We start from the raw sequence: 15,041 nt of genomic DNA, 5'->3' as shown, positions 1-15,041 counted from the left end.
AATCAACTAAAGTTCAAGATTTTTGAATTAAAATGATGTTACCCAAATAATCACTAGAGTATGCTTGACTAGAGCTAATAATAACGTGATGAACCCAACTAGTACAAGATCCATAATATTTCCAGATTCATCTAGTTGATGGTGATACTAGTATATCATTACTTTATGTCGGCTAATGCAAGATTAACTAAGTAGAAATATTATTGTATTAGTATTTGGTTGAAAGTTTGGATATTTAGTTGTTATTGAGTAGAAATATTATTTGTTGGATTTTGTTATAATTAATTGGTTGATATGTGTACTAGTTTATTATTTAGAAAATTAAATTTATGATTTAGTATTTGGTTGAAAGTTTAGATATTTAGTTGTTAATTATTAGAAATATTGTTTGGTTGATTTTGTTATAATTAATTGGTGTTGTTATATTTGAATTTTATGAAATGTTTGTTTGGTTGATTTTGTTATAATTAATTTGTTAATTATTAATTATTAGAAATATTGTTTGGTTGATTATTAATTATTAGAAATATTTTTTGTTTGGTTGATTTTGTTATAATTAATTGGTGTTGTTAGATTTGAATTTTATGAAATGTTTGTTTGGTTGATTTTGTTATAATTGTTAATTATTAGAAATATTGTTTGGTAGATTTTGTTATAATTAATTGGTTAATTAATTGGTGTGTTGCTAGATTTGAATTTTATGAAATGTTGATTTATTCTTTGGTTGAAATGTTTGTTTGGTCGAGCTTGTTTGTTTTATATTAATGCCATTTTATTCTAAATTTAGAATGTAGTCGATGGTTCTGGTCCACGGCATGCTAGATCACGCGACATTAATGCGTCGATTAGGAGAGATAGGGGGCCGGGGATTAGTATACGGGAAGGTAGTTCTTTACCAGAGCGCGACAAAGAAGTGGAGAGTTCTGGGACTTATTTGGATGAGCAGGAGGGATCCAGTCCTAATCCTTTGTTGAGGACTACTAGCTCGGTTTCGGGTTCGGGTTCGAGGTACAATGATGATGGACCTGAGGACGATGATGCTAATGTTGATGCTGATGCTGAGGAGCAGCCGACTGTCGTGACGAGAGGTCTTGATAGGAGATTTACGAGTTCACGACCACCTCGATCTGTAGCACCTTGGCTTGTTTAGGGGCCGATGGAGGGTGGACCCGAGGTTGGGACTGTTATTCCTAGTTTCGGGGCCCATGTTGCTCGATATATTTGGGATGGGGAAGATCGACGGTTTTTGCGGTGTCATACTAGAGCAAGTGTGTGTAGATCGTTGATTGAATGGATAGAGGAATTTACGGCAGACATTGCTACGCGGATACGCCAGACTGGGTTGTCGCACCTGCCGAGCATTATGCACGACCACCTTGATTTACCGCTGATTTCTGCTTTTGTGGAGAGATGGCAGCCAGACACAAACACATTCCACATTCCTTTTAGTGAGATGACCATCATGTTGCATGACGTACACCACATACTTGGTATTCGGGTTGATGGGGATATGGTTGCCGATGACCTCTCTAATGACCAGTATAGGACATTTGCAGCTGAGTTGTTACAGTTGACTATGGAGGAGCTATAGGTCAGGACTCAGACTGCCATCTATAGGAACGGTGGCGTCCATACTGACCAGATTATTGCTAGGTGTCGTAGTGCAGAGCAACTAGAGGCAACTCAGGTCATTGGTTACATGTGGGTCTTATTGGGTAACACGCTCTTTACTGACAAGAGCGGTTCTCGTACCAACCTTTCTTTTCTCACTGAGTTGTTTGTGGAGCATAACCTGGAGAGGTTGACGAGATACTCCTAGGGTTTAGCCACACTAGCGTACTTGTATCGTCAGCTCAGGCATGCCACCCGAAATGGATGTGATTCTATCGCGGGTTGTCTAACTCTTCTACAGGCTTGGATATACGAGTACTTTCCATGTTTTCGGCCTCACCAGGGTGTGTTGACGCGAGACGTTCCATATGCACGTGCAGGGTTATGGGATGTTGGTATGGCGAGGAAGCATCAACAGCGTCTCGTGTCCTTTCGTACTCGACTTGACCAGCTGGGTGACCATGAGGTATAAATAGATACGTAATACTATTTGTTTTACAGTTCTTTTATTTACAGTTGATTTACACTTGTATTAATTTGTAGGTATGCTGGTTGCCGTACGGAGCTTTTCCTGCATTGCAGGTGCCTAGGACTGCGTTTACCGGATGTATTCGCTATCGAGGCATCATATAGCCATGTATGCCTGGTCGAGTTGTTCGACAGTTGGGGTTTATACAGGATATTTCTGGTGACATGTTTAGGCCCGATGATGCTTAGAGACCAGTTAGTGTTAAGTCTTATAGGGTCAGTTTTTCAACTCAGATGACTACTCGCATGTGGGATAGATTTGTTCCCGGTGTTGCGTTCAGTCTTCTGCTTGGTGGATATACTAGAGTTCCACCTGGAGGACATACTTGTGCACCTGACTACCTATCATAGTTTAGGAGAGTTAGCCATCATATCGTCACTCCTAATGTTGAGGATGATCACGGTCTTCCTGAGAGGACCAACGTTGATTATGTAAGTTTTTTGTTAGTTGTTTTTTATTTATTTTTTTCCTATAATTACTATTAATACAATTATAATTGTTTGTGCAGTGGGTAGGACGATTCATGGTTACAGCACAGCGATCACTTAGTGAGTACCCTACGCTATCGAGAGACACCAGAGCAATGTTGGAGCAAGTGATTGATGATTGGAATGCAGTAAATGGACTTGGAGATTAGTTGTCATATGTATTTTAGCTTGGAATTTGTTGTTTTATCTATGTGTTGGATGTTATTAGTGGACATTTAAGTTTTACACATTTGTTGGAAATTATCAAGTTGACATTTATGTATGAGTTTTTTATTTTCTAATTATGTAGTACTTGCTTAATATATTTTGAAAAGAATTGCTTAAAATAAATTTAAAAAAATAACCATGTTTATTAATAAAGTTATAAGAAATTTTAATCAAAATCCACGAAAATACTCAACAGTACTTAAGAGTTGATTAATGTCTGCCACAGTTGAAGCCTTCTTTCGTACCTTGTCTCCCACCCATCTACACTTGCCTGACGAGCGTTAAACCACATTGGTGAAATTGGAGGTAGTGGGTGGTCACGATCCATATGCAACCGAATGAAATGCGATCCACCAACAGTTCCAATCACAAACTCACCAAAAGGCCTATCTAAGCGTCCACGATTGTTCAACGGTAAAATAGTAGTAGATGGATAGTAGCATGACAGTCTATTTCCTACTCCATAACAAATTACCACCACATTCCATATTGTGGCAATAGCAAAAAAATCCTGTTGTGCTACCATCCAGTGCTCCTCTCCACACGCATCACCGTCCCATCTGATCCGGTCTACCTCCCTTTGCAGTCCTGGACCAACCCCTTGGCCCCATATGTCGTAGTAAATCATGCTGTACAACCAAGGGTGAGAACCAACCTCATTTTCCATCTAATGTCGAACCAATCGCCACTCCTCCTGATTTCCGTACAATAAATCTGCTACGCAACGAAATCCGAAGTTCCCATCTCCAATAACGTCCTTAACACCTATGACATAAGGCCAAATGATGTTGGGAATAGCGTAGGTGTATCTGCATTGTCGCATGTCGAACCCGGTACCTACAAAATCAAAAACATAATATGACATATAGTTAAATTAAAATATATAATGTATAAAAATATTATTTAAATCGATAATCACCTGTATCAAATGGGGGCGGCCTACTTCTAGATCGATTCTCTTGCCCATTACGTTGAACATGCTCGAAAAACAAAGGATCCCGCCTATTACGATTCTTGGGTGGTCGTCCCCTTACACGGGGGTTGACTCTAGGCTCCTGAAGGTCATCGTAGTTAGGATCCATCTCACCCTCAATAACTCGTGACACGTGCCTAAGCATCACAGGATCGCTGGCAATAACCTGATCAACAAGGTTGCGGAAATGAGCTCGATCCTCATCATTTTTATCAACTATATTAGGAATGTCGACACCATCTCCAATGACAAGGGTCCTCCAATATGGATGAATGTCCTTCGAATACAACCCCTTCCCTGCAGCAATCGAGTCGTATATTTGGAACGCACAAGGTAAGCCGTGGGTAGTACGTAGAGCACACCCACAGCGTCGATGGATATCCGTACTCAACCCTCGCATCCTGTTCGTCTCACCGAGAAGAATAGATAGACAATAGTGGGATACCTTTCCATTCAACTGATGCAAAGGCTTATGCTTGTACTTCTTACCATGACGTACTTGTTCTACATGCCTCCAATCCATTACGAATGGCTATGATCTTGTTCTCAATCGAGCAGTGCACCTGAGCCCAAACCGTGTCTAAAGAACATGTTGAACTGTCAATCCAACACTTCAATGCTGAATGCTGGCTCTCAACCCTGCAGTTGTTAACATTGCCGAAGTGTAGTACCTGGTTTGTCCAAAACAATACAAACTTCTCCTTGTGTACGAGCCAAGTGTCCACAATATATTCAATCACTTTCGGCCATCGACTCCACTTGGTTTTCAACACTGCAAGTTCTCTGTTATATGCCTCTTCAGATGTAGCATTAATCACAAGCCTCCACCTCCCATTTTTGAACTTGGCACCAATCTCCTTTTTTTTTCAAACATGGAAGTAACCTTCGCCTCAACATCTTTGTTAATATGCCACACACACAACATGTGTCTTGTCTTTGGAAACACGCTCTTCAACGCTGCATAAAGGCCAAGCTCCCTATCTGTCAGGAGTACCGACGACTCTCTATGATGACCGATCAACAACCTCAAGCACTGAAGCACCCACTGATAACTTTCTTGGGACTCTGACCTCATGAATGCGTATGCAACAAGAAAGTTCTGTTTAGTCGGTGTAACCCCAACAATCTCAAAGAATGGCATGCCGTATCGGTTCGTCTTGTAAGTGGAATCCATACCTATCACGTACGGGTATGTGCGTAGCAAATTTGTCATGATCGGGTGTTCCATGAAAGCATGTTGCAACACATTGTTGGAATCAGTAAAAACCCAAGTGAGGTATTTGCTCTGTCTGGCCAAATGAAGCACCTGGTGAACTACTTCTCTTCCCTTGAATTGCTCCATTCTTATTTTACTTCTACAGTTGTAGACATGCCTGATGTTTGGACTGTCTCCGGGAAACATTTCTACAAGAGTTCTCATGATATGTCGAGGCGGCACCTGTGCCCGAGTCATGTCACGCACTACCTGCTTAGCAGCAATACTAAGACCGCTAATTTGTCGATGTCCCTCGGGATAAACAACCAAAGAATGATTGTCAGTGCTGTTCAAGCAACTAAGTTTCCAACCATTTACTACTCTGACATACTCAACCTTGAGTTTGAAAGGACAATTGTTTGCCTTGCTTTTGGTGTCTTTGCGTATCGCATTCATCATGTCTCTTACCATGCCTTTTTTTCCACGATCACAACTCACATATCGATACGGTCGACCACTTCGATCGGTCTTGTAAGAAGTGTTCACTAACATAAATCCGAGCGGTCAACAAACATTTTGTGCCCATAGAACAGCATCCTCAAAACTCGAAAACACTTCGTCTGTCAAAAAATGTCCGCTATAGTCCACACCATCACCATCCTCGGACTCAGAATCCTATATAAATATTAATAAAGGTTAAGAACCAACAAACACGACTAATAATAATAACAATTCTAACAACACACTAATTATAAAATACTTAATATATTCAATAATATAAATAATGATTTAAACCCAATAATCATTCTAATAACAATATTATAATATAAATTTAATAACAATAATAATTTCGACCATGTATAATCCAATAACAATCAACGTATACGTGAAATAAAAAAAAAATCGAAACTCAGAAAACGCCTAGTTTTTTAGAATACCCTAGGCTGAAACGCCTAGTTTTTTCGAAACAGTTTCGAAAAAACTAGGCGTTTCAGCCTAAGTTATTCGAAAATTCTAGGCGTTTCCTGGGTTTTGAATTTTTTTTTAAAAAAATATCGCGACGTACTGATTCTGTACGGTTTGACGAGCCTTCGGCGACCGTCAAAGGTTGTGTTTCTGGTATTTCGTCGTTGTCCATAAGATCTAACAAATTTGATTTTGCAAAATTTAAAAAATTTTGTTTGATTTTGAAAATCACGGTGGTTGGGGTGGTTGACCGATGAGCGTTGGTGGTCGTTGACCACTAGAGAGAACGGTAAAAAATTTTGTGTACAGTAAAAGTGTGAAATTAAGGTAAAATTAATTATTTTTATAATTGTTATTATAAGGATAAATACGTAATTTTACTATATTTTGCGGGCGTTAGTTAGATATTCGAGGGCGACGTTTAGCTTTTCACAAAATTAATTGGGTTAAACTGAATTAACCAACTAATTTACCCTCTGCAATGAAGTGATTTGCAAATGTGGGGTCATATAGAATAAGAGATTAGGTGAGTGAATAGATATAAAAGATAACACATTAACAATAAAAGTAATTAATTAGTGAAGGGAGGAATATACTTTTTTGTTATATATCTTAAAACAAAAAATTGGCGGCTGATTCAGTGACTTCATTGAGCATAATTGCCGTGACTTTGAAAATTTAACGCGGGATATACGCGTTCATATATTCTTTGGACTTAAAATGCTGACATTTGGCTTACTGCAACAATGATTGCATCTACATCAATGTTTTCGTTGGTACTTTAATGGTGTCGTGTGACTTGTTGGTACTTCGGACTAGTACAGTATTTACCAATAAGAGGTTTATACTTTATAGCATCAAACGACAAACATAATTGGAGTTTACTAGAGAAGATATCCCACTTCTAGAAGTTAATGATGTTTTTAACTGATCAGGTTCTATTGTCCAGCAGTTTGATGATTCCATAGCTTTATTGCGTTACATTCTTTAGATACTACATTTCTACAACAGAGGATTCAATATAAAAACCATACAAAACTCTATAGTGAACAGGAAAATTTATATGACCGAGAATTTCATTACAAGTTGTAATGATCGTTTATTTGTAGAATGTATCATTAAATGAAACACCAGGTAAATACAGCTATATGACTCACTGACTCAGTAGGTGAAATCCTTCAATATTCTTACAAATCAAACACACATATTGGCTTGTATGAAATTAATGTATCATCTAAACTTTGTCTTGCAACTGCAACGCTTATCAGTTGCGTGTGTGTTCAGTCTTTTGCTTCTTCAGAGGTCTGCAACTATCTATTCTTCTTATCCTTACTATAAAATTTAATTTAACTCCAATTTTCCTCCAGTATACCCGAAGCCTGCTTGGAGTTTCGGTCCTCAACTCATCTGTATTATTTAAAGCCTGCAAGTCTCCAAGAGAAGCCTCATCCTCAGCCAAAACCCCTGCAATAAATTCTTCAACTTTGGAAAAAGATGGACTTGTGCTTAGTGAAGACTGTGAAGCACAGTTATCCACTTGTTGCATCCCTGCTCAATTACACAACATTGTTCAAATGAAGGTTAACATCTAAAACCCGGATTTAAAAAAAAAAAAAATTAAATACGGAGTAAATAAATAAAAGCAAAAAAAGATTCTGAATTTCAGGTTCTTAATAGATTTTCCGTACCAGAATCAGTAGACATATTAGGAAACAGAAAGGAAGCTGAACATAATTCAGGTGGCAAAGACGTCAGTGAGTCTAGGCTATGATCTGATATCTGCACAGGCATATTGACTGCAGGATTTGGATTGTTATCCTGTTAAATAGGTAAAACAAATTGTTTAGTTAACAATACATAATTACTTCGAATATAAGGATGTTAATTATAGTGTGTTTAATATATGCAATTTCATAGGCGTGCATGTACAAAAAGATAACCACTTCTAGTATGACTGTATCATGTATTCTGCTTAAAATATACAGCGACTTCATTTTCATGTCCCATAATTTCTTTCACATATAACATGTGTTTAATGTCTTGAAAAAAGAAATATCGTTCTAATTAGTCAATGATAAAATTGTAGTGGCTAGCTTACCCCAGAAACACAAGCCATAAAACATGCTGATTCATTAGCGGCTCCCATGTTTTGCAATAAATCATCTGAAACTAGAAGAGTTTGCATGAGTTAACATCATTCATTACAAGACTAATGTTCAAACCAACATCAGGAAAGAAAATCATTAAAGCATAGTCAATTTAAAGGGAATACTTATCACAAGTCTAAGTGGGGAGCCCAAAGTTACTTGGTTTCGAACAAGTAATGTACTATGATTATATAATTATTGCATGCAACTACACAGATTATAAACAAATGAAATTTCCTCCAATTGTTTTTCTTAAAGAAAAGATACTGAGGTGCTTGTTCTAAAGCAAAATCCAGCAAAGGAGGCAAATATAGCAAGCAATTATATGATTTTTTTTTTTTTTTTTTTTTTTTTTGGTTCTGTAATAATATCAGTTTAATCCTGAAAATGCCCTAAGATAGTCGTTATCTGATTGACTGTCATTTGCCTATACCTTGATATGTTGCTGCAGTACCAGGATACTGCATAGGTAAATTAATGGGGTAAGTGTATGGTGGGGGTGCTGCTGCTGGTTGTTGCTCTTGCTCTTCTTGAAGTTCCTGTTGTTCAGCACTAGATGGATATGCGAGTCCTTCTTGAGTTGGTACAATTAGTTCAAGCTTATGTCGTTTTTCATATGCAGATTGCCTTAATTTACCAGCTTTTTCCTGCAAAAAGAACAGAGAAATCCAATTAGAAAATCTAAACCACAAGTTTATATATCTTGGACAGTCATGCATGAGCAGAATCTTCCTCCTTTTTTCTCCTCCCCAGTTAAAAAAAGAGGTGGACAGGATCAGAGACAGAGAACACCGGTACCTTCTGGGTAAAATCAAGAGATTCATAAAGCTGGGTTGTTCCACCCTTGAATGTAACCCTTTTAATGTTGAAGGCGCAATCTAATAAAAGATCATCCCCTGATGCATCATCATAGTACCGATACTGCTCTTTGGTTAATGTGCATGCCTCCGCATTTTTTACAATTTCATCCCATTTTGTTTCAGGAACATCAAGAATCTGATTTTGACAAGAACAGAAGAACATTTAAAGTGATCAGCATGAGACTTGTAAGCAGAAGTGATGCTTAGTAATTAGCATGTTTAACAAAAGAAAATAGTCCTCACAGCTTTCATTTTCTTTTCATCAGTGTGATAAAGTTGTAGGAAGTCCTTCACTGTCTGAATTTTATTTACTGTTGCCCTAAGACAAATTGGCCCAGTTTTGTTTATGTTTTTCAATCGCCATAACTTATCTTCAGGAGACGGAGTTGGATGCTTTCGATAATCTGGATGAATAGGTAAATGAACAATAAGCACTACATGAACATCCAAACAAAAAGGAAATATCTTAGTTAAGCCCGGGTATGTAATTGCTAATTTGCTATGTGTAGTCTTTTTTTAGTCTCTGAAGCAGCAAACAAAATACAAAAACGAGGATAAACGAAATATGTCAAAACTGTGTAAAAGAGTGTTACTTAGTTACTTACGTTTTCCGCGGCTTTCTTTCACCCGAAATTCTTTTTCAGTTACTGCTGATCTTACAACCCTTCCAGAAGGAAGACCACCTATAACTTGAGCCCCAAACCTAAACGTTCCATTTCTCATTGACTTCGAGTTATCTGTGAAAGAAAAGCCAAAAACAGCAGCAACTCCTCCATTCAATGAAAACTTGGTGTTTCCATTCAAAAGTGACCCTTTAGTTTTCCTTGGGCGGGCAATATTATCTTTGAATTTCTCCTCTGTCCAATTTTGTTCCTCCTCAACATTAAAATCACCATCAAGAACGTCAATCTTAATCTTCACACAAGAATCAACACCAACTTCTACTCTTTTACCAAACTCATCAAGCAACTCTACTTCAAGTGAAGCACCCTCATCTTCTATATTGCTCTTGGTTAACAGTTCATTAGGTATTATGCCCTTAAAGGACAATCGAAAGCTTCCTGGTGCAGATGACTCGCCGTGATCAGGGAATGAGCTGTAGCAAGGGTCAACCTTAAACTGTTAATTCTGGTATAATGTCAAATATATTGGATGTCAAGGACATACGAGTACTATTTGTAAAGATGACCCCCTAAACATTACATCATGTACACTCTTCAAATAGACAAAGTGTAGCACAAATGAAGAAAATAGAAGCAATTTTGATATCACTGAAATTCATCACTTATTTGAGAATTGTACTATGAATGAGAATGCATGTAGTAAATGATACGAGTATTTTTCAACAAATATAATTTTCAATTCATAACTGTTATGCCTGATCTAAAAAATTGGAAATACGAATTTCCGATTTCAATCCATGGAAAAATCCTGATAAAATACTTCATATAAACTAAAATTTGGATATCCAAATCTGATCCATATTTTACTAATGATGAATAAATGCTACGTATGAATTTTGATGACGATCATTATGGCCCCAAGCTTTACTTTTGCATTATTAATTGTCTAATTGAACTAATGCACAAAAGTCTACTAGAAGCAAGCATTGATGTACCCAAGATAAGGCATTAACGATTGCTCCATACATAGATTCCACAATTTTACAATGTTTTGGGAGACAAAACAATTGTTCCATACATTGATTATTCACAATTTAACCACGGTTTGGACAATTGAAAAGTAAAACATTTAAATATTGGAATCCTAATGCTTATAATTGAGCATTAATGGAGAAAATCCAAGTTTATCCCCTTGATATTCATCAAATTGCAAAGTTGTAAATAAAAGCGTAATTTTAATCTTGAAATAGCGATTTTGCCTAGATATTATGGAGAGGATTAAATTGGGGGATCCTCCATTAGTCTTCTTTCAAATCAATTGAAAACTTTAAATATATACCGCTCACCAATTGAACAATGAATTATATCCTAAACACAAGAACATTGATGTTTCCAATGATTTCAAGGAAAACTAGAGCCAAATTAAAAGCAAACAATGAATTATTATAAGTTCAATTATCAAAGAAATTAAAATAAAAAACAAAACTCCGAATATTTTTACTTTACTGATCTTCACTACTTCGAGTATGTAGTAGTCAAAAACATCAGCATAACATATTATTCCAAACTAATATTATCTTACTACTTCACCTAAACTGAATATGAATAATCCAATTTTGGATCCGATTGTATATCTTAATAATTGGATACTAGTCTATATTACTCGTATATAATTAAATACAGAAAATAAAAGCAGAAACAGCCAAACAATACCTTGTGGTTGGAGGCAGGGCAGAATTTTGCAATAGAGACAGCACTAGATTCAGTTTATTTTGAACCTATTCACCAATAAAGAAAATATTTGTCGAATCAAAAGCAGACACTTCAAAAATAAAATTTAAAAAAAAAAAAAAAAAACAAAAAAACAGTAAAGTCTACAAATTCCCTGCCAAAAAATATATAATAAATTAAATAAAATTGCATTGATCAACGGAAAAACAAACCTCTGAAATTGAAGAATTAAAATTCTCAAATGAAGATCGAATCATAGTTACACAGCTTACACTAGCACCACTACAACAGCAGCTGCATAGGCATAGAAAACCATAGAAATCATAATTGACACTCGAAATGGAAAATCTAAATTATTTTTACATTATTATGATTATAATTACAATAAAAATGACGTAAAAATGATAAAATTATTCCTGTAATTAAGGAAAATAAAAAAAAAAATTACTCACTTGAAATGCTGATGAGGGTGTTCTTCACCATAAAAATTTCCAGATGCCATGCCGAGTAAAAATTACCCAAATAAAAAGAAGAAACAAAACTTTAATCGAAAACAAACTGAGATTATAAAAATTAAATCTGGGTTTGAGGATGAAAAGCGAGGAGAGAGAAAATTGGCAAAAATGAGAGCCGCCTCTGTTTTATTTATAAAACAATAGAGTGGGAAATGTGAGAGGAGCTTGAAAATTCAATGAAATGTAGTTAGTGTAAATTAAAAATGGGATAAAAATTGTTAATCTACTCAGTTTCCCCAACATTGTAAATAATTTTAACCGAGTAATGAAATTGTGGGATTTTGGCTATGGCTGAGCACCATTGACGAAGTCATAGTCAGAAGAAAGGACGTCTTTTTTTTTGGTTGGAACTCTTGGAAGATAAAGAAAGGAAAACTTTTGACTGTGAGACGGTACTCAATTAGTCAAGGTCCAAGAAACTCGATATTTTGCCTAGTAACAAGAGAAGTGAATAATTTTTTACGTCTGTTTTAATTTTTTTTGTAGTGGTAAGTGGAGATGTTGAAACTTGAAACCCATTGTAGCCTAGTCCTCGCAAATGGGACGTTTCGTTCGGGTGTGGGTCGGGTCAGGATGTCATGTACGGGTATGGGTCGGGTCAATGTGAGTTTATGGTGTAACTCAGGTCAAGTATTGGGTCAGGTCAATGTGGGTTTATGGTGTAACTTGGGTCAAGTATTGGGTTGGGTCAATATCAAGTCAGTCCATTTTTGGGTCGAGTTATGTTCAGATTGTTTCATTTGTAAATCAAGCTCAAATCGATAATTTTATATCTTATTATTGTTATATTAAGAAATATCAATTCGGTTTATGAGCTTGATCACTGTTGGAGATGAATAATTTGAGTCATTTTTACACCAGACATTTTTAGTTCAGTTAAAAGGCAATTTTAGTTCGGGACATTTTGAATAGTGGGTTTATTCAACTCAATTTTGGGTTAAGTCATTTCGGGTATCTAGTCAACTTCGAGTCGGGTGAGTTTGGGTGTCAAGTCGAATCTGGTCAACTCCATTTTTGGGTTGGGTATGGATCATGTCGATGTTTTTGGGTCAATTTTGGGTCATGGGTCTGGTCAGGGTTAGGATTGACCGGTCTATTGTACTTCACTTGTGAATGTCCCACATTAGAAAAAGAGGAGATATTTGACATGTTTCCACTTAGGTAGAGGAGTTACTCCTAATATTGCCAATTGGTTTTATACTTTTATTGTTTTAGGATGGAAACTCCTTTAACCTCGTTTGTGGACCAAATTTTCCTCCTCCTCCTCCTCCTCCTCCTCCTTTGAGTAGTCTAGGCCCATTTCATATTCTTTCAAAAATTTAATAGGAGAAAATGGTTTTTTAGTTTAGTATTTACGGGTTAGACACTTGAAAGTGAAGGGGAGGGTTAAGGAATTAAGGATCTCTTAACATCAGGTAATGCAATTGGAAAAATTCTATTTAACTCTTATTTACTCATTTTCTGTTTTTTTTTTTAAAAAAATCGGTCCGGACCGTAAAAAGACCCGGACCAGACTGATTTTTTCTTTAAATTTATGCATAAAATTTTAGATAATGGTTAAGATTATTCTTAATAACCTTTGGAAACGTTAATTACATGAGCTTTTTTGTACTTAGCATACAAAAAAAAGACGCTAAAGTAGAGTTTTTGCTATACTTTTTTTGAGTTTTCCATAATATTATTAAAAATTTAGTATTTTTTAGATAAAATTCTAAAATCGGTCCAAAGCAGTCGGGCAGTTCGGTCCGGGTTTTGGACCGATTTTTTCGTTCATTTTCAGGTTCTTTCATAGCTTAATCGGCCCGGTCTTCGGTTCTTGAAATTAAAAAATTGGTCTTCGGTCCGGTCCGGTTTTGGACCGATGAACAACCCTAATTAGTGTTTTTAAGGTTTCTCGGTCAGCATTAGAGGGGTTACTTCGATCAGTATTATAGAGGTTATTTAGTCAGTGTTATAGGGGTTACTTTGTTATTTTATAAGTGACCACACAGTGTGACTGACCACACACAAGATAAGCTATTTTTTTTATAGTGAAGTGGAAAAGACGATTTTTTAATTTAGTATTTACGGGTTAGGCACCTGAAAGTGAAGGCAGGAGGAAGAATTCTATATACTCTCTCCGTTACATATTACTTACAACAAAGAAATATTTTATGTCTCACAAATAATACCCCTTTGTTGCGAGTAATATGTAACGAAGAAAGTATTTAACCTTTATTTACTCTTTAAGATAATGTATTTAACAGTATATAGTTAAACTAGAAATTAAAGTTTTAAGCTGATTTGATTAAATATCAAATGCTTCATAAGTCAGAGAGAATAAATCCTTCCAAAACACTCCTAATCGTAAAGATTATTCTAGAATTTTAACTACCATACGGAGTAGCAGACTAAACTTCACAAATCACAAAGTTCACTTCATACTACCTCCGTCTCCGAAAGAACGACCTATTTGGCTTAATTTTAGTCCCAAAAAGAATGACCCATTTGCATTAAAACACCCACCAATTTGTAACAATATATGTGCAAAATTAGCTTCCCCATATAAAAATTTGATTTTCTATGTAATTTTATTACTTTCTATCTCTATTTTTTTAACAAATCCTATGTAAATTTATATTTTCAATATACTTCTTTTTATTTAACTTTCTTAATACCCGCGTAATCAATCCAAATGGATCGTTCTTTCGGGGATGGAGGGAGTAACACGTTAAATAATGGTCACGTAAACTGATAAAACGCGTCCGCTTCAACCCAAAAAATAAAACTTGGCTTCTCTCACTGACCCACACTAACACACTGATGATTGACCCAATAATAGTAGCAAAAATCAAGTTTGTCCACAAGATTCTTAAGTCGAGCTTTGTTGTGTTCGGTCATTAAAATTTTGAATTAAGCTCAAATATTTACAAACTAGATATGCTCATATTATGACCTGTTCATGATCAAATTACCCTTTTTTTTTAATTATTATTTATTGAAAAATGATATACTTATATAAGCATTAAATTTACACTTGAAAATCTTAAAAAGTTAAGAAATCATCAAAATATAAACACTAATAACACTAATTTACGCGTGTTTTTGTCATGAATTCCTAATTTTATACAATTTTCAAGAGTATATTTAAATTAGCATTATTATTATTATTTTATTTTATTTTATTCTTTTTTTTTTATGGAGGCATATAAAAGAC

The 15,041-nt window shown here is 35.8% G+C and overlaps 2 protein-coding genes across 3 annotated transcripts; both read right to left on the bottom strand.

Annotated features, from left to right (window-relative positions):
* Nucleotides 1-3,502: 3,502 nt before the first annotated feature.
* LOC145575126 (uncharacterized) lies at nucleotides 3,503-5,555 on the bottom strand. The gene is made up of 4 exons (XM_081633039.1): nucleotides 4,755-5,555; nucleotides 4,298-4,665; nucleotides 3,755-4,209; nucleotides 3,503-3,672 (listed from the first exon to the last, which is right to left on the bottom strand). The coding sequence occupies exons 1-4, from the start codon at nucleotides 5,553-5,555 to the stop codon at nucleotides 3,503-3,505; spliced, it is 1,794 nt and encodes a 597-aa protein (XP_081489165.1).
* Nucleotides 5,556-7,020: 1,465 nt separating this feature from the next.
* LOC145574469 (uncharacterized) lies at nucleotides 7,021-12,162 on the bottom strand. 2 transcript variants are annotated; one of them, XM_081632257.1, is made up of 10 exons: nucleotides 11,783-12,162; nucleotides 11,543-11,624; nucleotides 11,313-11,377; nucleotides 9,582-10,072; nucleotides 9,220-9,380; nucleotides 8,915-9,112; nucleotides 8,550-8,763; nucleotides 8,068-8,138; nucleotides 7,658-7,787; nucleotides 7,021-7,517 (listed from the first exon to the last, which is right to left on the bottom strand). In XM_081632257.1, exons 1-10 carry the CDS (start codon nucleotides 11,830-11,832, stop codon nucleotides 7,234-7,236), a joined length of 1,746 nt encoding a protein of 581 aa, XP_081488383.1. In that variant the 5' UTR covers nucleotides 11,833-12,162; the 3' UTR covers nucleotides 7,021-7,233. The 2 variants fall into 2 exon arrangements, with proteins under 2 accessions (XP_081488383.1, XP_081488385.1); XM_081632259.1 differs by having other exon boundaries at nucleotides 8,068-8,132; nucleotides 11,783-12,161.
* Between the last annotated feature and the right edge of the window lie 2,879 nt (nucleotides 12,163-15,041).

This window comes from Chenopodium album, chromosome 13 (assembly GCF_948465745.1).
Source record: "Chenopodium album chromosome 13, dcCheAlbu1.1, whole genome shotgun sequence".
In the NCBI taxonomy this organism is placed as follows: domain Eukaryota; kingdom Viridiplantae; phylum Streptophyta; class Magnoliopsida; order Caryophyllales; family Amaranthaceae; genus Chenopodium; species Chenopodium album.
Note: the sequence above shows the minus strand (reverse complement) of the source record. Positions and strands in the feature narration are given on the sequence as shown.